Genomic DNA, 26,314 nt, shown 5'->3' on the forward strand with positions numbered 1-26,314 from the left:
TCATTGCTCTAAGGAATTGAGATCACAAACACTGTTGTGGTTACCATATAGTCAGATTGATCATGAGATAGCGCCACCCATCGACTAATATTTAAATCTGCAAACGACAGTGCTGCCCACATGCGGATTTATAGGCTACAAGTTTGAAAATTAGTGTTTTTGGTGCATTTGTATCAACACAGCACAAGAGATTTGAATGATTGTGTGTGATAAAAAAAAATACACAACCACTCATTTTTTTTTTTTTTTAAAACAGTAAGTTTAAATGTTTTTTTAAATAAGTCTTTTCTGCTCGCCAAGCCTGTATTTATTTAATCCAAAGTACAGCTAAACTAAAAATGTTACATTTATTTTACTATTTAAAATAACTATTTTCTATTTGAATATATTTTGAAAAGTAAATTATTCCTGTGGTCAAATAAAGGCAGAATTTTGAGCATCATTACTCAGTCTTCAGTGTCACATGATCCTTCAAAAATCATTTTATCATTCTAATATGCTGATTTGCTGTTCAGGAAACGTTTGTTATTATTGTTATTATTATCAATATTTAAAACAGTTTAGTACATTTGTTTCAGGATTCTTTGATGAATAGAAAGATCCAAAGATCAGAATTTATCTAAAATAAAAAGCTTTTGTAAGATTATACACTATATCATTTAAAAGCTTGGAGTCTGTATATTATAGAAATTAATACTTTTATTTAGCAAGGATGCTTTAAATTGATCAAAAGTGTTGATAAAGACATTTGTAATGTTACAAAATATTCTGTTTCAGAATATTGTTTCAGCTGTTCTTATGAACTTTCTATTTATCAAAAAACCTGAAAAATTCTACTGCACTGTTTTCATCCTATTATATAATAATAAATGTTTTTGGAGCAGCAAATCAGAATATTAGAATGATTTCTGAAGGATCATGTGACTGGAGTAATGATGCTAAAAAAATCTGCTTTGAAATCACAGGAATAAATTACATTTTAAAATATATTCAAATAGTAAACTGTTATTTTAAATAGTTAAAATATTTTTCAATTAAACAGCTTTTGCTGTATTTTGGATCAAATAAATACAGGCTTGGTGAGCAGAAGAGACTTCTTTTAAAAAAAAACATTAAAAAACTTACTGTTCAAAAACTTTTGACTGGTAGTAGGCCTATATAATAATAATTAAGTAGCTATTATGATGTATTGTGAATATTGAGAAGTTTCTGTTTTGTTAAAGCTGCATAAATCAATCATTTTTCAACAAATTTGCGGGTCTTTTACTCTGTATTTCAGCTAAAAGGTCTCCCAACATCAGGCAAAATATGGGGAAGGGGCTATTATAATTGTTGAAAAACTTCTGATTGTCACACATACATGCAGCATCATATTATACATAAATATATATATACATATACACATGCATATTCAACTACATTTTGATATACATTGTTTGCATAGCTAAGCCAACAATTATTTCCTTGAAGTCATTCTTGACTAAAAGAAACCTGTTAAACAGGTAGGTATGAGGTAAACATTAAGAGGCTTATAAAAATGCATTTTCGGATTTGTTCAGTCGATGCTCACATCTGCCTCTAATTATGAACAGTGGCAGTTGTTCAGTAATTGAAGTACTCTTCATATTTTAATACAAGTGTATAAAGCTACAATTCATAAGGATGGCGTTTAAAAAGCTGCGTATAAAAATGTGTATAAATTTGCAATGCACATTAAAAGATTTCACATTGGCAGTAAAACATCTTGAATTCACAAGCCAAAAATGAAGTCTCTCTTGTCGTAAGCATCTAGGAGGGTCATTACGGTTGAACACGCCCAGTTCCCTCGATGCTGTTGCACTGGGAGGGGTCTAGCACCTAAGGCGCCATTGAATTGTTTTGCCGGTGGACAGACGCAGAATCACCGCGGCTGTGCGCAATTCAGAGAAGCAAAGCGGCCGTCGGCTCTCCCTGGATTGCAATATTCTACCGATCGAGTCTTTTAGTTTTTTTATAGTCCATCTACATTAAAACGACAACATGAGTGAAATCAACGTAAAAAAGCTTAAGGTGAACGAGTTGAAGGACGAGCTCAAGAAGCGCAATCTCTCCGACAAGGGATTGAAGGCCGAGCTTATGGAGCGGCTGCAGGCCGCACTCGATGCAGAGGCCCAGGCCGAAGAGGAAGAAGCTACCGCGGCAGAAGCACCAGAAGAAAACGAGGCCGAGGGAAACGGTGTTGCAGTCGAACAAGAAGGCATGGGTGAAGAAGAGCCGGAGGGCGAGAGCATGGAGGCCGAGGAGCAAAATGGAGACGGGGGTGATGATGCCGATGCCGATGCCGCCGCCGCCGCCGCTGCTGCTGTGGGTGATGGTCAGGACGATGAAATGGGCGAAGGGGAGGAGGAGAATGGGGACGCCGGCGTGGAAATGGACAAAGCCCTCGATGAAGAAGAGCAAGAAGACGAGGAGGAGGTGGACGAAGACGACGAGATCATAGACAAAATCGACGATGAAGATGGTGAGCTTAAATCTCATCCATTAGGGGGTGAGTTTTTTGTGTTGAAACGCCGGGAGTATCATGTTCACGTGTGCTCCGAAGCCGGTGAGATCATCGCTTAGCATAGGTGGCTAACGGCTAACCGGTGGCTATTGTGTATAGATGACGTGCTAATCCGTTTCAGTTTACGCGCTATTTTGGTGTTTAGAGTTTACGTTAAGATAGTGAGTTTTTTTGTGAGGGTTTGTTTGTTTTAAGTTGTGTTAGCAAAACTAGCCAAATCACCCGCGCTAGCCTTTTGTCTTAAGGAGATTGTTGCTATTGTTGATATTTTGTTACGATTAACGGTAGATTTCATATTCTAGCGTATGGCGAACGAATTTCTATGCTTTATCGTAGTGTTTTGGGTCGGTTTAAGTTAGCTAGTTTCAGAAACCGCCATTTGGCTAGTTAGAGGATCGCCTAGCTGCATGCTTGAGGCGGGTCGCCCTCTCGTGGACTCAGACGTTGCTTTGCAGAAAACCTTACGGCAGACAATGGAAAAAGTGCGGGGTGTAGTGAAATTAACGCACTCTCAGCGGGTGATAGTGTTATGAGTACTATTAGATGGTGAGAAAGTACAAAAATCGTCGAAAGAAAGGGACGCTTTTTAGTTTCGGGTTAGGTTGCTAGAAGGCGCCATCTACTTCCGTCCAAGGTCAGTTCAGGATACTGCGTGTTGATGTAGTTCACCATTTATTTGTTGTCAAAGATGTAAGCATTGGCTGGTAATCCAGCTACAGTAGGCTAAATGTATATTTAAGAAAAAATATATTTTGTTTTTTTGACTAAATGCATTACATTTTAGAGAAAAAGCCCTTTAAACACAATCAAAAGTAATTGCACCACCCACGTTTTTGTCTGATCTGGTTTATGCAATCAGATCAGTGCTTGCAGTTTAAATCCTGAATGCCATAATGACATAACCAAGCCAAATATTCTGTCTGATCAGAGGTGGTCGGTTGATTTTGTAACTCTGGTGGAGTCCGAGCACTCCTGTCGTGTGGGCCACCCTTAAAACCCAGGGTCCAACACGTCCGGGCATTTCATTACTGTTTGTTTTATTTTCAAAGGGGATGCGGACAAAGACATCAGTGCTGATCAGAAGAATAAGAAGGGTGTTAAGAGACGCCGGGAGGAACATGGAAGGGGCTACTTTGAATTTATTGAAGAAAGCAAATACAGCCGGTAAGGATGGGAGCAATGGCCTTCATTATCCCCGAAGTGCCACTTTTAATATATATTCTATATTGGCTTTAAGTGCCAATGCCTTACCTAGAAAAATACAACCCTCATCTACCTCTTAACTAAAGTCAAACTTTGAGGGTCATTCCTGGCTAATACAAAACACCTTACCTTCAGTAACAACACTTAAAAGAGTGCTCTGATGGAAAAACAGTACATGTTGTTGTTAAACACACACACACTCAACGCTGTTGTCAGGCTGACTGTATGCGCGTGTGGCGAATCAGACAGCGAACAAAGCAATGACGATAGCACGAGATGCGGCTTCTGTCATGGCAGGGGAGGGCCAGTGGCGTAGAGTTTATATCGCAAAGTGTATCATGACGTAATGGGGCGGTCAAGTAATTGTAATGAAGCAAATTGTTCGTCGTTTTGCTTTTTGTTTTGTTTTGTTTTTGTTTTGTTTCCTTTTCTTTGTATAATTCTGAAAGGTTAAATGGTATATTTTACTGTTTATTTTTATATTGAAACTGCATTTTTTGTGTGTTTGGAAAAACTAAGCAACTGTAATAACTCTTCCTTTTAAAGTCTGTTTCATTCGTGATCCGCAGGTAAGTGCAAACGTTTGCAATTCTTCACATTGCATAAAGTAAAGGAAATAGGTTTACTTCTATAATGCATGTTTTTTTTTCCTATAAGTGTGTGGTGCTCAGTGCAGATTTAATAAATTCATACATTTTCTGCCTAGGTTTAATTTTCTAGCTTTTGTGCTGCTCACCTCTAGAGAACCAGTGTTTGGATAGAAAATTGTCTCTCTGCTCCCATTCTTTTAGTTCCAAAATGTAAATACTTTAATGTGTCCAAATTTTAAAAAGAAGAGTCTCAAGCATAAAAATCCCCAAGCTATTATTTATGCTATCAAAGAAATTGTAGCAATATCTTCCCATGTTAATAATGACGTGGATTGATTGGTTTATTGACGAGATCTTCCCCCACTTGAATTTGACAGAACATTACAATGGTGGCAACCCCCATGCACTAAGAATTGTAAAGACTTTAATGGCCACCCTTATTACAGGGCATGAGATGACATCTGTGACATGCTTTTGTCTACTATACAAAACAATTTGACAGGATTTTACCTCCAGATGTCCTTAAAAACTACTGTTTGTGCTGTCTGTAGAAAATAGAATTAATTGGAATCAATTGTAGTCTCTATATAAGCCAAAAAAAACAGCTGTGTGCACTTTAGCTTGGTTTGACCTTTACAGAAAGATCTTCATATAGATATAAATGTAAAATACCTTTAGACCTTTTCAGACCATGACCCGATAATTGAAAAAGGCAGCACTCTTTCCACATAGCACAACGTTGCTGCTTTCTATTTCACCACCAAGTTTTTCTTCCAGGCTTCGTCACGAACTGGTAAGCAATGCTGGTAAATTTTGCATTCACAAAACAGTAAAAGATAATATGAGCAGCCAGTGTAAGGTAATGTAAATCTACCGTTGACGCTGCTGTGGCTAAGAGGAAGGACATCACCTGGACATGGGAAGCATGCCAGTCCATCACAGTCCTGCTTCACTCATGGCATTAATGGCTTATTAACTCTATTTCAGGTCCAAGTCTCCCATTCCACCTTTGGAGGAGGAAGATGAAGAGTTTGACGACACCCTTGTCTGCCTGGATCCCTGTGAGTGCTTTATATGTTAAAAAGCATGTGCTGACTAATAGTGCAGTGAACTGTTAATAAGTTGTTCTTGGACTAACAAACGTATTTTTCCATAGACAACTGCGACCTTAATTTCAAAGTCTCCCGGGACAGATACAGCGCCTCCTCTCTTACCATGGAGAGTTTCGCTTACCTTTGGGCAGGTGGCCGTGCCTCCTATGGTGTAAACAAAGGAAAAGCCTGCTTTGAAATGAAGGTGAATACTGCAGCATATTTATGTAAGCTGATGAAAAAGTGATGAATTTTGAATCACAATTTGTCTCCTGCTTTTTCAGATCACTGAGAAAATCCCAGTCAAGCATTTAAACAGCAAAAACATGGACTTCCATGATGTCCATGTTGGCTGGTCCCTGGCTAATGGAAGTCTTTTGCTGGGTAAGCGCAGTTGGTTAATTTTAAAATCTGGCCATAAATGAGAGACACAGTCCTATTTCATCTTTTAAAAACTTATGACAACTTACTGTTTTAGGTGAGGAGGAGCATTCCTATTCTTACTCGAGCAAAGGGAAGAAGACTTCAAACTGTGCGACTGAAGACTTTGGGGAGAATTTTGATGAAAATGATGTCATCGGCTGCTTCATTGTAAGTAGTTTACATCACTGTCACTTAATAATGTATTTTTCCCATTTTGTTTACATATTCTTATGCATTTTGGTTTTTGCTTTATCTTAGAATTTCGAAGCAGATGAAGTGGAGATTTCCTATTCCAAAAATGGCAAGGACCTTGGTGCGGCTTTCAAGGTCAATAAGGAGTCCTTGGCCGGGCAAACTCTGTTCCCCCATGTTCTTTGCCACAACTGTGCGGTTGAGTTCAATTTCGGTCAGAAAGAGACGCCGTTCTTCCCTCAGGAGGAGGGCTTCACCTTCCTGCAGCAAATTCCTGTTGATGTGCGCATCAGAGGACCTAAAGGACCTGAGACCAAAAAAGATTGCGAGGTACTTTATTCCCCTTTCTTTTTTTGTATCTATTTTTTTTTTTTTTTTTTTTTTTTTTAAAGAAGTAGTCCACTTCTAAATAAAATTATCCTAATAATTTACCCCCATGTCATCCAAGAGGTTCATGTCTTTCTTGAGTTGCGAAGAAATTACGTGTTGTGTTTTTTTTTTTTTTTTTTGTTAGGAAAACATTCCAAGATTTTTCTAAATATAGTGGACTTCAGTGGTGCTCAACGGATTGAAGGTTAAAAATGCAGCTTCAAAGGGATCTACGTGATCCCAGCTGAGGGTCTTATCTAGTGAAACAATCTGTTGTTTTCTTAAAAAAAAAAAAAAAAAAAAAAAGAAAAAAAAACACAATTTATTTATATACTTTGTAACCTCAAATGCTCATCTTGTGCGAACTCTGTGATGCGTATGCATACTCTGTGCACTCTGGTTCAAAAGAGTTATTTTTCTATTCCAACTTTGAAATCATATGACATGGGGCATGTTCACTTTGTAAACACTGGGTTGGTACTTCTATCCGTTGAGCACCATTGAAGTCCACTATATGGAGAAAAATCCTGGAATGTTTTCCTCAAAAATCTTAATTTCTTTGTGATTGAAGAAAGACAGACAAACATCTTGGATGATGTGGGGTTGAGCAATGGTTAACTTGTTTTTGCATGCATTGACAGTGGTTGTAATCACAATGTTGGTTTCAAGGTGATCGTCATGGTTGGCCTGCCTGGATCTGGAAAAACTGCTTGGGTAAATAAACACGTTGAAGAGAACCCTGGGAAGTACAACATCCTCGGCACCAACACAATTTTGGAGAAGATGATGGTGAGAAATATTCTTTTTAAAAACTTCTATCTTGTATGTCTCGGTCTTATTTTCTTGTCTAATCTGACTTTTTGGACTTGCAGATTGGCAGCATGAAGAGGCAAAACAAAGACACAGCGAAGCTCTCGGCCATCTCTCAGCGTGCTCCTTTGTTCCTGGGCAAGTTTATTGAAATTGCCGCCCGCAAAAAGAGAAACTACATCTTGGATCAGACGAACGTCTCTGCACCGGCTCAAAGAAGGAAGATGTGCCTGTTCGCTGGCTTCCAACGCAAAGCTGTAGTGGTCTTCCCCGCAGATGAGGCCTTCAAGGAGAGAACACAAAAGAAAGCAGAAACCGATGGCAAAGATGTACCCGAGCACGCCGTCCTGAAAATGAAAGGTATGTGATGTCATTTCGTCATTTCACCATTGCACCTCTGCCAACCTGGCACATAAAATAGGAAAGACAGGAATACAAAAGATTATTTGTACCTCTCTACAGGTATCTACACGTTGCCAGAGGTAGGAGACTGCTTCTCAGATGTCACCTATGTGGAACTGCAGAAGGAGGAGGCCGTCAAGCTCTTGGAACAGTACAAGGAAGAAAGTAAGAATGCTCTGCCACCTGAAAAGAAACCAAACCAGGGCCCACTGACCCCCAAAAAGGGAGGTGGACGAGGAAAAGGTCCTAAGAACCAGTTTGGTAGGGGTGGTGGTCCAGGCCCACGTGGAGGCAGAGGTGGATTCCAGGCTCGTGGGAACTTTAGAGGATGTAAGCCGCTTTTATATATATATTTTTAGTGAGCTACCCTCTTAAATTTACATTAAGTATTAAAACTTTTTATTCTTTTTAGTACCAGTACCACATCGTGGTTTTAATCGTCACCCACGTGGCTACATGCCACCACCACCGCCACCACCTGTCTTCCGAGGAGGGTTCCATAGCCGAGGTGGGGCAAGTGGGATGCCCAGCCGGGGAATGGTTCCCAGAGGTGGGCACATGAGAGGCAGAGGTGGAGCAATGGGCCGCGGAGGGCCTGGAAACAGAGGTAACATGCACCGCGGCGGTGGACAAGGCGGACCCAGCAGCAGAGGACACTTCCAGCCGGTTAGTTTATATCTCTTGAAATGAAGTGCACTGCTGTTTACCATGTTTGGGGTTGGTAAAGGTTATTGAACACTTTACAATAAGATTCATTAGTTAACTACTTTAGTTAACGTGAACTAAGAATGAACAATACTTCGACAGCATTTATTAATCTTAATGTTAATTTCAACATTTACTAATGCATTATTAAAATCAAAAAAAAGTTTGTTTGAAAAAAGTGCTTGTTTTTTTAACATTTAGTTAATTCTCCATGAATTAGTCTGAAAGAACACTGAACGATGTTTCCATTAATTGACATTATGGAAGATGAATAAATATGGTGATGTATGATTCATTGTTTGTTCATGTTCGTTAATACATGAACTAAAATTAACTAATGGAACCTTATTGTAAAGTTTTTTTTTTTTTTAATTTTCTACCTACAAGACTACATTTAATCAAATATATAGTAAATACGGTAATGTGAAATATTACAATTTAAAAATAAGTTTTTTTTTTGTTTGTTTGTTTTTAATTTCATGTTTTAAAGTGTAATTTATTCGTAACTAATTTACTCACAATTTAAAGAGAATAAATTACCTTTAAGTTCCATGGCAGAAACATAAAACAGAATTGTGAGATATAAATTCAGAATTTAGAAAGAAAAGTCAATTGCAAGATATAAACTAAGAATTGTGACTAATTATTTTTTAATATAAATGTATCCTGTGATAGAAGCAAGCTTCTGGGTGAAAGTTTATTAGTATTTATTTTATTAATTTTTATTTATTATATTATTTTATTAATTTCTTAAAATAAAAAAAACCTCTTCCTGACCCCAAACTTTTGAATGGTAGTGAAACCTCAATATGACTTTGACATGGAGAATAATTTTGAATTTTCATATTTGTAGAAGTTCCGCGGCAGAGGAGGCCATCAGCAGAATCGTGGCGGTTTTGGCAACAAAAACGGATCTTTTGCCCAAGCCTTCAACCAGAGTTGGCAACAAGGGGTAAGTACAGCTATTATACAGTCAAACCAAATTGTATTCAGACACCTTCAACACCCTGTACTTTTTACGTCATCAATTTATTTGCTATAGTTTAGAAAATGGTAATAAAATATGACGAGAATTCAAAAGTTAAATGTGCCAGAACAACTTTAATAGAAAGGTAACAAAACATGGTCAGGTCAAAGTGTCAAATCAAATTTTTGGTACAAAATTTGTATCATTTTTACTGGTAGTCCACTATATGAAGAATTTTTGGATATAATATGTCACAGTTTAGTTTATTTTGTTGTTCTCACTTACACATAAATGAAGTATAGTGTCCTTCACCCACTAGTAAAAAAGATATCAAAAATTATATCTGGTGTCTGAATAATTTTTGGTTTGACTGCATGTCTGATTGAGAAAGCTAATATTTTTGATAGGGTCACAAATAAGCCATTGTATAAACTTTTTGTATAAACAAGGTAGAGAAATCTGCCTTGTTCAAAATTATACGATTGGCTATAATTTCCAAAGTATTGTATAACAAAATCAAACTGTAGTCCATTTGACTGATGAAACCTTTCTTTGACCCTTTAGTTCTGGAACCAGAAGCCATGGAATCAACAGTACCACCCAGGATATTACTAAACGTGCATTTGTATTAAAGACTCGTGGCCTTGTGTGCCGAGATGCACAGCCACCGAATAACCATCCACTTTTACGGTCCTTGTTTATTATAATTTTTTTAAAGGAAGTCCATTTTTAAATAAGAGAAGCAAGTGGCAAACAAAAACATTCCGCCTACTGAAGTGAACAGTCTACGTTCTACATAGATGTGTGCTTGCTTCACTCTCAGATTTTTGTAAAATGTATTTCCTCCCCCTTTTATTTTGTATCACAGCTTTGATATATTGTTATATCAGGAATCCCAGCATTTGTTTTGTGCGAGGGATGCTTTGAATTTCAGGGTTGTGAATTTTATTCTGTAAAATGTCATTTTTACTCAATGTAAATTATTATTTTTCATTTTTTTTGTGTAAGAGTTATAGTGTGTAAGAATCCCTGTGAACCTTAATCTTTTAAAAGCTTTTGTCAATAATCACATTCATATTTACGCAGCATCTCTGACCTTCATGTTCAGTGGAGGAGTGCAAATATTGTCCTCTATTTGCTTCTTACAAATTCAAGTTTTTCTTTGTTTGTTAGCCCAGACTGTAACAGTTACATCATAGGTTTGCAATAAATGATGTGCTTGCTTTTCTACGACCTTTTATGGCTTTTGACTGATATCTTGAACAATCCATTTCAAAGAGCCTTTGAATGTCAATCAGATTTGTCTCTTAATTCATTACCATCAGACTGTACTTGATTGTCTTCATCTTGTAGGGCGTACGCTGGAATTATTTTTAAATCAATTTAGTCAGTTACTTTGGTTTATAATAGTTTGATTTGCACTGCATCATTTTACGCATTTGTGTCGTTTAAGAAACCAAGAGAAGCCACAATGAAACATGTATATTCGTCTAAAGTTATGCACTTGATTGTGCTTATTGCTTTACACACAACGAAGCTTTGTCGTTAATGACGCCGTCATAATGATTGTGCACTAAACTTACTAGTACTGTTGGCAATGTTTTTTTGAAAATGGCTTTGCAAAATATTTAATGCAAATGATATTGTTTTAACTGCGCAACCGCTATATTGATCTATGTAATGATGCAACTAACCTGTTTCTGGTGTACGTTAACTATATTTAGATCGTTTTACTACAGGAAATGTCCCAAACCATTTCCTTTGGGATTAATTTGTCAAATGGTGGCCTTGACAACTGTTTTAAATCTAACAGCCAGCAAATAAGCAAGTTCTTTTATACGTTATGTTCTCAAATGCATTACTAATGTTACATGGAGCAATCTATGAAATACTGCAGTTGAAGGTCATATCTGATATGGATTTTCTCAATTTACATAACCTGCTTTTTGATACTCATCATTCAGACCACAATATTACACACACATCTCATGATCACATCAGTGAGACATCCTGATTTTCATCAAGCCAGGCCCTTGATTTGTTTGAATGAATATATTTCTTATAAAGTGCCAAATGGCCAAAGAAAAAGGGCAGCTATTTTTGACTTAAAATTGGTGTATTTTATCATAATGTAATAGTTTTAAGTGTATACCATTTAAATTGATGTAAAAGTAACTTATTTCAGGAAGTGCTGTTTTTTTCTCTCTAAATGATTTCCTGTGGGATGAGAAAATGAGCCTGTCCTTTATTAGAATAAGTGATTTTTAACTGGATAGCATGGCATGAGAGATTTGTGTTGATACTGTTTTACTACACAGACTTTGCTTGTGCAAACTATGCTATTTTGAGGATGATTTTTTTCTTTACTAAATTGTACTAAAATGTGGCATTATGTGTTCTTGAGAGATGGCAGGTGGTACGGTTTATGATGTTTGTATTTTGGCTTTGATTTTTCAACGATGAATGTTAAAAGTGTTTCATAATGTAAGGAAATGTGTCATTAAACAATGTAATAAACCTCTGAGATAAATCATTGCGTTTTCTCACTGGTTTGGTCTCTGAATGCAAAATATTCCTATTAATATTTTAGGTTATTATAGGTATAACTGCCTGTATAATAACTATTTAAAGAGATGTTACCCAAGAAATGTATATTTTTGCCATAATTTACTCACCCTCATGTTGTTCCAAACCTGTAAGAATGTTGGTAAGCAAACTGTTGCTGGTCCCCATTGATCCATACAGTACTTTCCCCCCACCTGTCTGGTTAGTAACATTCTTCAAAATATCTTGTGTTCAACAGAAAAGAGAAATTTGTACAAGTTAGGAATAACTTGAGTGAACCGTCCCTTTAAATACAGTTCGTAATACTACAGTACAACTGTGGTAAATGCTACTGTCATGAAGTAAATTAATTCTTCAACGCGGAAGTAAGCCTATGGGCGAGACTTCCGGTTCATTAACGAGAATAACAAAGTGCAGTAAACGGTAAAACCGTTTGCACTGCAAGCAACTGTGTTCATAATTACGATAATATATTAAAATAATATGGTAAGACACACCGGTTTGCAGTATCAAGCAGCAAAATGCTATGTTTTGTACAGATAAAAATAGCTGGATGCGGAGACCGGAAGCCAGACCCCTAACATTTACAAATGGCGCGGGCGCTCTTACGGAAAAAATAAGGTGGACAGAGAAATGAAATGTACTTTGTACCAGAACCATTTACACTGTTAGGTAAGTTGTGTTTAAATAAGTATATTGACACTTAACACCCCCTTTAAACTCTACAAATTGTTCTGTTTAATAAGTGATTATTTGCGCGTGTAGAGTAAACAAAACATAACTGTCTTGTTTATTTATGTCTGCGCTCCATGTGGCCATTTGCAAACACAGTGATGCAAACGAGTCACTAAACGAGTAAATAAAGTTTCAATGAAAAATAGTTTAATTTATATTCAGTCAACATGTTGACATACAACAAAGCGTTCTATTTACTGCTCAAAATATAACATCTACAAATCAGTTATTTCATACGGCATACAAATGCAAAAATAAATGCATATCAATTTAGCAATATTTACAAATTTATACGAAGTGCTTGAGGTACCTCAATAAGCTTTTAAGTACATTGTGTCACGTTGTCGATGGCAAATGGCATATTCATACAACTGAAATATTATCCATTGCGCATCCACATTTTTCTACAATCATATTTGGGAATTCAGCGACCTCAATTTCAGTATAATCTCCCTTTTTCACTAAATACATCATCGGTAGCGGTGCGCTTTCCACAACCGCGCACTTCCTCTCTCCGTAACCGTAGTTGCGTTTGGGCTGCCGGCAGCCGCCGTTGCACCGGAACGCCTGGTACCCGGAGGGTTCGATGATCCAGTACTGGGTCCAAGTCAAGGCTCGGAAATTGATGAAATATTTTTCCCTGCAGCACATTTCACTGTCTTTGTTGGTTTCACAGTCTCCACTAGACCTGCAACGTAAAGAATAATAAAATATTAACACATTGTACCTTTTAAATTAAACACATTTTTATTTTTTTCAAAAAAAAAAAAAAAAAAAATTATTATTCCGTAACACTTTATACTGTGGAGTACCAATATTACACATAAATCACATTTAAATATATTTAATTAAATTATACATTTAAAAATAATAATAAATAAATAAATTATATGCATAATGTGCCACATTTACAAAAATTCTCAGTATCACTATTATTTGTTTGTTTGTTTTTTTTACATTTTGATGATTACTTTTTTTATATATATGGCAAATTGTGCATACAAAGGTAGGCTACGCTACTTTAAAAAAGTTACGCGCTGCATTAAAAGGAGGTAAAACTAAAGGTATTTTAGAAACAAAACATGTGGATATATTTATCTCAATATATTTAAGACCTTTTTCACTATTTATAATACAAGATAATCCAGTAAGAAATCGCAAATTAAGCATAACGCTGCTTTGAAATAAAACCATTCTTACCCGAACTCTTCGAGGTTCAGGGTGTAAAGAACAAGCTCAGGTTTTCCCAGAGTGTTGTCGTTTGGATCTTGAGTTGTGAAGCGGACAGACTTGGCCATTTCTGCCGCGTAACTGCCGGGTCTTTCGCCCTCGATCCACACCTCAAGGTGCATGGGCATCTCCATTCGGCTCTTTGACCAATATTGCACCGCCTGGGTGACATCAAAGCTCTTCCAGCCGGTTTCGTGAATGGGAATCAACCTGAGGAGATAATGGTTGTGACAATTAGCATGCATGTTCCTTAACGCCAATCAGCAGTGGAATTAGCATAATGAGGAAAGAATAATGACTGTCTGTGGCCGTCTCTGCTTACCTGGAATCCACTAGTGAAGTTCGGTTTGACCCGTCCTCCAGAGGTTCCACCCAGTAGATGCTCACCCGGGCGTTGTTGACGGGTCTGTGGCCCTTTCTCTCTGGTATGGAACGCTTGTGTGGGGCTTTCTTGAACAGTTTTAGTTCTGCCATGGTCACTTCACTGTTCTCAGGAATCCTTGATGTCATCTCAAACACCACACGTTGACGTGTAGTGTCAGAATATACAAACTCACCAGAGATGTCTGGAATAGACGAGAGCGATTTATGAACAAACTATATTTACTTTTTGCTTATTTAGAATTCATTTATAGTATTTAATTTCACATAATTGCATTTTGCATATTAATCTTACCTGCATTGCCAGGGATTCCCCTGAGTATGCCGGCTAAACTTGGAAGCGAGCGGCGTTTTCTTGCGTGGTGCAGTTTCAGCATGGAAATATATTTGTTCTTAATGTGCGCTGGAATCACAAGGTTCTCCAGATCCCTCTTGTGAATTTTCGGAACTTCATTAAGTCCCAGTTTCTTCAGCAGAGCGTCTTTCATGTCTTCGTGGGTGAAACCCCTCACCACTGCGAAAAGTGCTGCGCAAAGCAGGCACGCTGCACGGATTGAGGACATCTTTCCAAGTGAAGCTGCTGGAGAGGTTCTGACTCTGTGCTGTTGTTCTCGAGCTGAGACGACTGTGCTTTGACAGCGGACCGTCCTTATATGCGCCTATGAGACCCCCAGTTGTTCGCACTTTGACAAAGGGGTGGTGACTGACATCAGAGAAAAAGTGATACATGAAAGCCACGATTCATCGGCGAAATTAACGCAAAACGTACAACTTAAACTAGAATAAGAATTCAAATAGGCTCTTTTCATTCAAATAAAAAAAGATGATAAATAAACATGTAGATAGATAAATAGATATGTAAATAGATAGATAGATAGATGATAGATGGATAGAAATTTATAAAAATAGATAGATAAACCATGTATATAAATGATAGATAGATAGATGATAGATAGATAGATAGATAGATAGATAGATAGATAGATAGATAGATAGACAGATAGATAGACATATAAATTATAGCTAGATAGATAGACAGACATGTATATAAACAGATAGATAGATAGATATGTAAATAGATAGATAGATAGATGATAGATGGATAGAAATTTATAAAAATAGATAGATAAACCATGCATATAAAGAACAGATAGATAGATAGATAGATAGATAAATTTAGATAGATATACATGTATATAAGTAATAGATAGATAAATAGATAGATAGATAGATAGATAGATATGTATATAAACAGACAGACAGATAGATAGATAAACCATGTATATAGATGATAGATAGATAGATAGATAGATATAGATAACCATGTATATAAATGATAGATAGATAGATAGACGTATATAAATTATAGATAGATAGATAGATATACATGTATATAAATAATAAATAGATAAGTAGATAGATATATATATATAAACAGACAGACAGATAGATAGATAGATAGATAGATAGATAACCATGTATATAAATGATAGATAGATAGACATGTATATAAATTATAGATAGTTAGATAGATAACCATGTATATGAATATATATATATATATATATATATATATATATATATATATAGATAAATAGATAGATAGACATGTATATAAATTATAGATAGATATAGATAATGTATATAAAAGATAGATAGATAGTTAACCATGTATATAAATGGTAGATAGATAGACAGATAGGCATGTACATAAATAAATACAGACAGCTAAATAACCATATATACAAATGATAGACATGTATATACATAGATGTACATAGATAGCTAGACTGATAGATTTTTATCACTTCTTTGCAACATAGTTGATAATATAGTCAACATAAGTATGTGTAAATGTATACTATATATTCTACTTACATTTAATGTTATCTTTATTGCTTACACATGATGTTCTTGTTTTGTGGATTTACCGATGACCTTCCAGACATAGTGAACCTAGAACGCACTCTCCTTTCCAGTTTGCATGTGCACGTTGATGTAGCACCCTTGTTCCTCATGTGTACATTCCCCTGGACATTGTAAAACATTCCTAGTCTGGCAAGAGTCTGCCAGTACAGAGTTTTCGGTCCTTCTAAGCACCTTTCTGTTGATCGTCCTCATCATCATTGGGTGGGCTGAGGGATTAGATGTTTATTGGAAGACCACCATCCTACTGCTTGATGCACAGATTAAAATTATTAGGCAAACAGACTGTTTAATCCAGGGCTGCGCTATGGATGTGGATTGGGAGGCTCTTCACAGGTTGGTGATTATCTGATTCCATTGCCAGATTTGCCATGCCTTGTTTGGTCACACTAACATTAGAAGAGGGGCTAGTGGCACTGAGGGCCCAGTGTCTGAGTATGTGTATTGGCCCCCCTATTTGCTCTAAGATGTCAGACAGACTAAAGGAGCTCACAGGAAGAACAGATGACAAATGACTGGCTGGAGATGGAGGCAAATTAATGCAATACAAATGCAGAATCAGACAAAAGAGCTCACTGTTTGAGCCCAGATAAATATTACCATATCTGCTACAAGAGATGATTAAGTTGTATATATTTGCAAAAAATAAAAATTCAATATTTGAATAATAAATAAATAAATCTGGAAAACTATAACTACACTCAGGCATGTTTGTCTGAATAGTTTAAAAATTGTTTGTTGGATCATTAGTTTGAAATGTAAACAAATAAACTCACATAAAATTAATATACGTAATGCAAATTCTGGATATTTTTATGTAAAACTATTTTTAACAGAGTGATGTTAGTGAAATTAATTGGCAACAATCCTCAGTCTAGGGCCCTGCTTGGCTCATTTTGTACAATACACATGATCCATGCGTGAGTAAACTTAAGTCCTGGATCCTTGTGTGATTTCTGTCAGTCTTCTGTCCTTCCCTTGTCGATTATTTTGAGGCCCTTTGTCAATATAAGTACCATCTAATTCTCACGGGTAGTATATCCCTTAATCAAAGGATGCAGGTACACGCCAATCAACAAAACATGCGCTAATTAACACCTCTCTACTACATACGAAAGACAGCTCTATTCAAAAGGATCCCGCCTCGGTTTGATAAAACAACAAACAATTCGATAGCGACATCATAAAGGTAACGACTGTAAATATTGCTGCGTTCTTTCTGTCAGCGATTAGGATCATAATGCAGATCATTTATGAAAATCGCTCGTTTTAATTTAAACGCTTAAAATGTTTATTGTTTAAACAAACTCTCATGCGCAACAGAAATTAATAATTGAATGTGAACTTCCTGTTCGACGTTCCTTACATCCTGCCGCAGTTTGGTTCTAACATCAAATGTTTTGACATGAAAGACACGATTAGCACCTTATTAGGCCTGGTGTGGCGATTGTCAGATTCAGATTTATTGAAGATAGTTATGAGAAGAGAAGACGTCATGTTCTCAAACGTCAAACGCTTACACGTGAACAGCTGTGCTATGACATTTTCGTTTGATGTTACAAATTTGTTTTGCTACTCTGCATATTTTCTAAAATGTTATTATATATTTATATCTAATTTTTATGAATAGCATATATATTTCTAGGTAGTCACACCGTTTTAAGTTATATAGTAAAATAGTATAAGATAGATATTTTAAAATACGAACTTTAATGTAACATTAACAAGCATATTTGCTTCTCTGAACAAGTTATGTAAATCCACGGACAAATAAGTCCAGACAAGGAGTTCAGAGCAATGCAGAATTCTGGACACAAGAGGGCGAACGTGCTCGTTTTTCACAAGGATAAAAAAGTTTCTAGTTTCTGCACAAGAGACTTAAATAAGACAAATAAGATGCATAAGATAAATGTGAGAAAAATATCTTACATAGCCATAAATATTCAATAGACATGACTGGTTTGACTGAATCTGGTACCATGTACACTGTCATTCAAAGGTTTGAGGTCAGTAAGATTTTAATGTTATTTCTTCTGCTCATCAAGGATGCATTTATTTGAGCAGAAATACAGAAAAAAAACACAATTTAAAATAATGGTTTTCTATTTTAATATACTGTAAAATTTTATCAGCCATCACTGCAGTCTTCAGTGTCACATGATCCTTCAGAAATCATTCAAATTTATTATCAGTGTTGGAAACATTGCAGTTTTTGCTGCTTAATATTTTTTTGGAACCTGTTATACCTTCTTCAGGATTCTTTGATGAATAAAAAGTAAAAAAAAAAGAACAGCATTTATTCAAAATAGAAAGATTTTCTAACAATATAAGTCTTTACCATCACTTTTTATTAATTTAATTAATTTTTTAATTGCTGAAAATTTTTTTTTTTTTTAAAAAAAGAAAGAAATTACTGACCTCAAACATTTGAACATTTGAGTGTATATGATTGCAAATAAATAAATAAATAAAATAATAATAATAAATAAATGCTGTTCTTTTTATTCATCAAAGAATCCAAAAATATTAAGCAGTAAAAACTGTTTCCAACACTGATAAATCAGCATATTAGAATGATTTCTGAAGGATCCTGTGACACTGAAAACTGGAGTAATGATGCTGAAAATTCAGCTTTGCATCACAGAAATAAATTATGTTTTAAAGTATATTAAAATAGTAAACAATTATTTTAAATTGCAATAATATTTCATAATATTACTGTTTTTTTTTAAGTATTTTTTTCAACTTTTATGAAAGCATAAAAAATGTATGATCCCAAACTTTCTGAACTTCTTGAATATATATGGATATTAAGTAGGCTACTCTAAAGGTGCGAATTAACCACAAAACAACACATTCAAAACAATGTATGTATAAGAATGCATTCCTATACAGTACACACTTAAAACGCACTTTAAATGGTATGAATGACCACAAAAACAAACAGCTAAAAAGTTAGCATACAAATAGTGCGACAAACAGACGCTCAAGAACAGAAGTCGCGTTCGCCTGCATTGGTAACCATAGCAACAGTACGTTGTTCGAGCTGTTTCCGTCACCAACTGACGTACATCAACCAAAAAAGTCCTGCCATTTTCGCATTATTATTTATTTACCACAAGGAAATATATAAAAAAAGTGTTTTATCATTTTTAAAACGGTCAGCGCACTGCGCTGATAGCCAATTTGGCCTGCGCGAAACGAACCTCAACAGCAAATTACTAACAGAAATCCCTCAGAGAGGTCGACCCCCCTGAAGGTCAACGAATAATTGGTGGATAATTCGCACTCTCTTTTCTAGTATACACTACTCTGCTATTTCCCTCCAGCATATCCCTCCATTCCCTGCAGCAGATGCCGTGACGGTCGCCATGATGATGTCGGGTTTTGCCTGCAGCAGCAGCAGCGAGCTGTGAGCGACACACACACGGCGACCGGGAGCGGAGCAGGGGAAGGCAGCGGCGGAGTCCTCCAACCGACATGACCGAGGACGCATATTTGTAGCCCCTCTCTCGACAAGTGCATAACAGTTTTCGAAAGCAAGGCTTGCTCCCTCCGCCAGCGTTCCGTATATACGAGGAGAGGAATTTAAAGGAAAAACAGCTTGCTAAGGCTTTCGCAGTCCTGCCAGAGGAGGGGCATATGGGGCTTTGTAGCAATGCAGATCCCGTGCTGCTGATGCGCTTTTGTTACTGCATAATGGATAACCACAGATATCACTATATCTCAGGGGATTGCTTTAAACTTCTTTAATGACTTGTTTTGTGAAAAGTGTCTTTCAGAGGAGAACCGGGAATACATAAGCCTAGGTTATATACGTCAAATCCACCGGCCAGGGCAGGGTCGATGGCTGTAAGTTCTCTGCATCTAAGGACTGCGACTTCATGATGTTGTGGATTGATATGGACGCATCGGTGCGAGCGGGACCATGATTAGGCTCGACAGTATTTTTTTGAGCCATTAAGTTTTTCAGAGCGTTCACTCAAGTGTCCGTGGGAGCCAATACTGACCATACTGTGAGACATCAGCTGCAATCGAAACCATGTCTGGAGAGGTGCGTTTGAAGAAGCTGGAGAAGCTGATTCTGGATGGCCCGTCTCAGTCCCACGGCCAGTGCTTCAGCGTGGAGACCTTGTTGGATATTCTAGTTTGCCTGTATGATGAGTGCAATAATTCTCCCCTCAGAAGGGAGAAAAACATCCTGGAGTTCCTGGACTGGGGTAAGGCATATTTCATGCACTGCACGCCTTGTCTTTCACGCGTCCCACACGTCAGTTGTGTAGAGATTCACTGTGACGTGAGGGAGGCAAACAAACTATTGTTTTATTGTCTGACGTTAACCAGCTGCTAAACAGACTAAAGTTGCTGCACGGAAAACTCATTGAGTTGTTTTCGAGGGGTGAACAGAAATGAAGATGACATCATCGCTGGACTGGTTTGTGCATGAATGTGGAATGTGAAGCTCACCTTAATGAGTCTTCCTGCTTATGGCTCAAACAAGGTGGATACAGTGCAGAACGTTTTCATTTTGACATGGGCCACAGATAAACAAACTAATTTATTTATGGCCTCTGTGCCTGTTCGTAGCAGAATAGCATATATCTTCGTTTTTGACGGCTTGACAGTTCTTCGCGTATTATTATCTATGTTTATTTTGGTGTTTAATGTTGATACATTAAAGCTAAAGGTGCACTAAGTAAATGATAAGAAAAGCTGTTTTATTCTACATGATGCGGGTCTGCCCCTCATGGGCGCCGGCATGTTGAGATCACATGACCGGCTGTGTCACGCAGTTGACCGCGTTACTATTAATAATAATGTTTGTACTTTATATACCAGTTTCAGACAGTGCTAAAGGCACTTTACAAAGCATATGCTGATCTAATCCAAAAAAATCACTATATATATTAGAGACAGAACATAACTGTCTGTTTTAAAGGCATAGTTCACCCCCACAAAAAAAATTCTGTCATTAATTACTCACCCTTATGTCGATGTAAACCTGTAAGAAATTCGCTTGTCTTCAAAACATAGACAGCAAGGGTCCTACCACGTTCAAGGTCTAGAAAGGTACTAAGGACGTCGACAAAGTAGTCCACGTGACGTCACGGTTGAACTGTAATTTTATGAAGCTATGAGAATACTTTTTGTTGCACAAAAAACTAAAATAACAACTTCATTCAACAATTCTTCTCCTCCTCATCACCCTAGTGCCATTTTGGAGAGCACGGCAATCCATTTGTGTGCTTTCCTCTGAATGTTATTTCAGTGTTTTTGCGCACTAATTTCGTAGCTTCGTAAAATTACGGTTGAAACACTGATGTCACATGGACTATATTGTCCTTTCTGGACCTTGAACATGGTAGGACCCTTGCTGTCTATAAAGTGTCAGAAAGCGCACAGATTTCATCAAAAATATCTTAATTTGTGTTCCGAAAATGAACTAAGGTCTTATGGGTTTGGAACAACATGAGGGTGAGTATTTAATGACAAAATTTTCATTTTTGGGTGAACTATCCCTTTAAGTCCCTCATGTTCCTTTTAATGTATAACCTTTATTTCTTTTTAATTAGTTTAATTATTTATTCTTTTACATTTTATTCATAAGAGATGCACCGATTGCAATTTTCTTGGCCAATTCCGATTTCCCATTTCCCATTTTTGTGTAAGCTTTATCTTCAATCCAATTTATGCAGGTTCTGATTTTTTTCTAAGAACTAGAATTGACAGCATATACAAACCAAAAACTATCAATTTTTCAATGCAAAAAAAAAAAAAATTACATAATAAAAATGTATTAAACATTACTATTCCCCCAATCTGGACTAAATTACAGATAATCTCTATAAATGCATTTACACTGCAATATTTCAAATGCATAAATGTTAAGGTTTTAAATATTTTTGAAAATAATTGAAGAAATGTTGGGAAAAATGCAATGATACGTTTAAATATATAACCAAACCACCAGTAGGTGGCAGCAAATGACTGTGAGTCATGTAGTCATTTATTCAACTGATTCATTCAAATTGCAGATTCTTTCAGAAACGAGGCAGTGTCTTTTATGAATGGGTTTCTGAATCATTGACTCATTTGATTCATTCAAAAACGTCCTTCAGTAACGAAACACCGCTGTTTTACACTAAGACACGCAACAGCTGTTGTGGCTTTGCTTGGAACTATTTTCGTCAGCGAAATTGAGCAAAAACTGTCAATATTGTGTCTAAAATGTAATTCACTTAATTTTAACTTCTTATTTATTGAACTACTATTTTATAAAATCAGTGTCACTTTGCAGTTGTGTTGATATGCGGAAAAAACGTCATGCAGTGTTGCTTACCTAGTCATATAGTATAAATATCTTTAGTTTGTACTGCAGTATGCATCTATAATATTCTGTGAGTGCTGTTGTGCTCATTTGTTTTGATTTCTGTACGAGTCTCTCTCACATACTCACTCAGGGTGAACAAGCCTCATCTGGCACAACATAAGTACATTATCGGTCGTCGTATGTGTGACGTCAAAACAGACCGGTCCGGGCCGATCATGGGGAAAACTGGCTAATTCCTTTCCTTGGCCGGTCGATCAGTGCATCTGTATATTTTATTTTATTTTAATTTTTTTTAACATTTTAAATTTTTTTAATATAGAGCACTTTGACTTACCACTGCATATGAAATGTGCTATATAGATAAACTTGTCTTGCCTTTGCCTTGCCTAATATAGCCTAAGTCAACAGCATAATTCAAAGTGATAATATAGTTTAGCATGCAGGGCAAACTTCTTGCATCCAGGCTGATGTGTGTCAGTATCATGTCCAAAACCACCAGTACTTCTGGAACAAATAAGATGTGAATCATTAAGACAAATAGGCAAACTTTTATGTGGCAGAGTTCACCCTGATCTGTAAATGATCTAATTGCTAGCTTAAAATGGAGAAGAATGAATGGCCTTCTATCCTTTCAAAAAAAAAAAAAAAGTTTGGCATAACCAACTGTCATGTTACGTAACTTTCTGCAAAATGAATAGAATGCAACAAACAGCATGCTTTTAGATTTGTTCACCATCGTCTGAATGCAGTGCCAATTCACAGCGCAGTTCCTGCTTAGTTTGGTGTTTTGTTTACAATCCTCTGGTCCTGTGATTATACTGAAAATGCAAATCAGGCATGCCTTCAAGTGATTTACTTAGACTCGTTGATTCTAGTCATTGTTGTCGCACACATGTCAGGACGTTTTTTTGAGCTGTTGTGCGTCATTGTGCATGTGTGCTTATGCGAAAAAGTGTAAGTGCCCGTTTCCTGTGGGGAGTCTCAGTAGGGCAGCATCAGGAAACTCTGCTGAGCCGCTGGACACATGATGTCATATGGGGAAACGGCTGCGCATTGTGTTTGTCCCCTTTGTGGACTTGACTATTTAAAGACTGGCTGGATAGGTCACTCACTCATGAGCTCATTAACACACACTCACTCATTCATTCACATTTCAATGTGCGCAGCTGTGACAGTCATTGGCACGGAGACCAAAGTCGCAGTTTATTGTCACCAAGGTCAAATTTAGCTTAACTGCGTGTCTTGCTTCTTTATGACACACTAACACAATTTTACAGCGTTCGTATTTTAAAAAAGGAGGCTGGAAGTCCTGCGTGACTTTGTAACCGAAAAGCAATGAGGGGATAAATTTGGCTCGTTGCTCTGGTTTTCCTCAGCGCCTGTGGACAGTTCATACACACTATTTCTGAGGAGGCTTTAGCCGCTGATGATTTAGGTAGGAACAGTGATGAGGATTCCACATTCAGCGTTGACGGATCGTAATTGGAGCCTTGAGGCCGGCACAATGTACTACAGCGTAATGAGAATCACATGTATGTTGGGACAAGGCCGCTAAGTTGCAATTATATACGAAACCCCCTGGAATGTCCCAGTCCTCAAGAGAAATGTATGCGTAACCGTGCGAGACACATAATGAATGATTCATTCGTATTTCCTTTCCTTTCGTTGCCAACCGAGTCTAGACCACTGACCCAGAGCCATATTGTGTTGTTCTGATTATATTTTCATTGTGAAAGAATGAATTCATGCAGACTCCCTGGGCTTTTCGCTGAAATACATCTAGGGCCAATTGGCAAAGATGTGTACATACTTCAGCTTTTCATTCGTTTTCCCTTAACTGACCCTGTAGAAGATTGGAGGTAGCTTGGGGGAACGGTTTGTCGGGGTTTCCCAAATGATACATTTGTTAAGCGGTGCAGTATGTTAAACAGGTATTCCCTCACTACGTTTCAAAACCTTCAAGAATATAGACTATTTTGCACTCAAAATTGTACAAAACCAAATTTGATTAATGTCCGTATGGAATCCTTTGATCAGTGAAAATATTGTACAGGCCTTTTAACTTAAAAAAGCACATACCACAGTTTTTGGACGTGTTGCTGTAGTAATATTGTATTCAGTAAATTTAATTGATATATAGTGTAAATACCATAATTTGGTATATTTGAAACAATTTGAAATTGCCAGTAAATTTCACAAGTAATACAAAAAATGGCATATAACACAAATTAAATGTGAATATTTTAACTAGAAAGGCTGAAATAGTATTTTCTTTTACAACTTGCTTCAGTAATCTTATTTTTACAGTGTATGTGAATATGGTAACAATTTTGCAGTACAATTTTTTTTTGGCAATTTAAATTTAGCTGAAATCAAATAAAACATACAAATTTGACACAAACTTACAAAATAAATAAAAAAGTTTCTAAAATTACTACTGAAAAAAAGTCTACTTGAAAAATTACTACTTAAAGATAAATTAAACTTTAAAAAATGACCAAAGCACATAACCAAATGACAAAAACTTACAAATTTACAATCTAAAAACAAAAGCTAAGTCAAAATGTTAATAAATACTAAAATAGTATATCAATAATATTACAATAACACTGCATATATCAAAATACCATTATATTACCATCACCATGCTATAGTATGGCTACAGTGTTGTTTGGGCCTTTTTGTATTACATGAGAAAACATTTATTCATTCATTCATTCATTCATTATAACAATTTTTCCTTAGAAATTGCTGGTAAATTTCACAAATAACTACACAAAATGGCACATTAAATTAAACTTGATTTTTTAAAGTAGAAAGACTGGAATAGTATTTTTTTTGTACAACTTGCGTCATTAAAACTTAAAAAAAAAACCTTTTAAAGTGTATGTGAATACAGTAAAAATTTTGTAGCATAATACATACCATGTTATTGTTAACTAAAATTAACAACGTTTAAAAATAGGTTTTGGTCATTTAAATAATGCTGAAATAAAATATAAAATATAAAAATTTGATGAAAAACAGACTTACAAAATAAATGATGTAAGTTCTAAAATTACTAAAACTTTAAAAAATTAAAATTAAATTGAACTTTAAAAAAATGACCAAAGCACATGACAAACTTCACAAAAATATTACTAAATACTATAATAGTATATCAGTAATACTAAAATAATACCACATATATCAAAACATGGATTACCATCTTCATGCCATGGTATAACTATAGTATTGTTTGTATTACATGAGAAAACATTTTTGTGGATTTTTACAATTAATTGATTGATTGATTGATTGATTGATTGATTTTTTTTTCATTTTCATCATCATTTTTATTAATTATTCAGTATAACAATTTTTACTCAGAAATTGCTGGTAAATTTTGCAAATAATTACAAATAGTGGCACATTAAATTAAACCTGAAATTTTATAGTAGAAAGACTGAAATAGTATTTTCTTGCACAACTTGCTTCAGTAATCTTTGTTTTGTTTACAAATTTCTTTTTTTTTTAATAGTGTATGTGAATATGTAATAATTTTGTAGCATAATATATACCATGTTGTTATTTATAATTCAAATGAAAAACTATTATAAATAGTTTTTGATTATTCAAATAAAGCTGAAATAAAATAAAATATAAACATTTGGTGACATAGACTTACTAAAAATAAATGAAATAAGTTCTAAAACTTGAAAAAAAATCAAAGCAAATAACAAAATGACTAAAACTTAAAACGAAAATCTAAAAACCAAAGCTGAGTCAAAATATTAATAAATGCTATAATATTATACCAGTAATACTAAAATAACACTGCATACATCAAAATTCCATGGTATTACCATCACT

The 26,314-nt window shown here is 35.9% G+C and overlaps 3 protein-coding genes across 13 annotated transcripts in view; 2 read left to right on the forward strand and 1 right to left on the reverse strand.

The window, feature by feature from the left end:
• The first annotated feature begins 1,837 nt into the window (after positions 1–1,837).
• On the forward strand, positions 1,838–10,527 carry hnrnpub (heterogeneous nuclear ribonucleoprotein Ub). The gene is made up of 13 exons (XM_051138638.1): positions 1,838–2,500; positions 3,592–3,706; positions 5,323–5,396; positions 5,492–5,631; positions 5,711–5,810; positions 5,905–6,017; positions 6,108–6,371; positions 7,080–7,199; positions 7,283–7,580; positions 7,683–7,952; positions 8,035–8,288; positions 9,181–9,279; positions 9,859–10,527. Exons 1-13 carry the CDS (start codon positions 2,020–2,022, stop codon positions 9,907–9,909), a joined length of 2,379 nt encoding a protein of 792 aa, XP_050994595.1. The 5' UTR covers positions 1,838–2,019; the 3' UTR covers positions 9,910–10,527.
• Positions 10,528–12,787: 2,260 nt separating this feature from the next.
• lft1 (lefty1) lies at positions 12,788–18,459 on the reverse strand. Of its 2 annotated transcripts, XM_051137921.1 has the most exons (5): positions 16,084–18,459; positions 14,501–14,908; positions 14,147–14,390; positions 13,795–14,034; positions 12,788–13,282 (listed from the first exon to the last, which is right to left on the reverse strand). In XM_051137921.1, exons 2-5 carry the CDS (start codon positions 14,766–14,768, stop codon positions 12,958–12,960), a joined length of 1,077 nt encoding a protein of 358 aa, XP_050993878.1. In that variant the 5' UTR covers positions 14,769–14,908; positions 16,084–18,459; the 3' UTR covers positions 12,788–12,957. The 2 variants fall into 2 exon arrangements, with proteins under 2 accessions (XP_050993878.1, XP_050993879.1); XM_051137922.1 differs by lacking the exon at positions 16,084–18,459 and having other exon boundaries at positions 14,501–14,930.
• Positions 18,460–18,905: 446 nt separating this feature from the next.
• Positions 18,906–26,314, forward strand: part of cdc42bpab (CDC42 binding protein kinase alpha (DMPK-like) b) — a 77,239-nt gene continuing 69,830 nt past the window's right edge. For 6 of the 10 annotated variants that reach the window (XM_051138353.1, XM_051138351.1, XM_051138358.1 and 3 more), the window contains exon 1: positions 18,908–20,351. In XM_051138353.1, the coding sequence (XP_050994310.1) occupies positions 20,174–20,351 (178 nt within the window). In that variant the 5' untranslated portion in view covers positions 18,908–20,173. Of the gene's footprint in view, positions 20,352–26,314 lie in introns of all 10 variants that reach the window. The other 4 variants (XM_051138349.1, XM_051138355.1, XM_051138352.1 and 1 more) reach the window with 2 other exon arrangements.

Source organism: Labeo rohita, chromosome 20, assembly GCF_022985175.1.
Source record: "Labeo rohita strain BAU-BD-2019 chromosome 20, IGBB_LRoh.1.0, whole genome shotgun sequence".
NCBI lineage: Eukaryota > Metazoa > Chordata > Actinopteri > Cypriniformes > Cyprinidae > Labeo > Labeo rohita.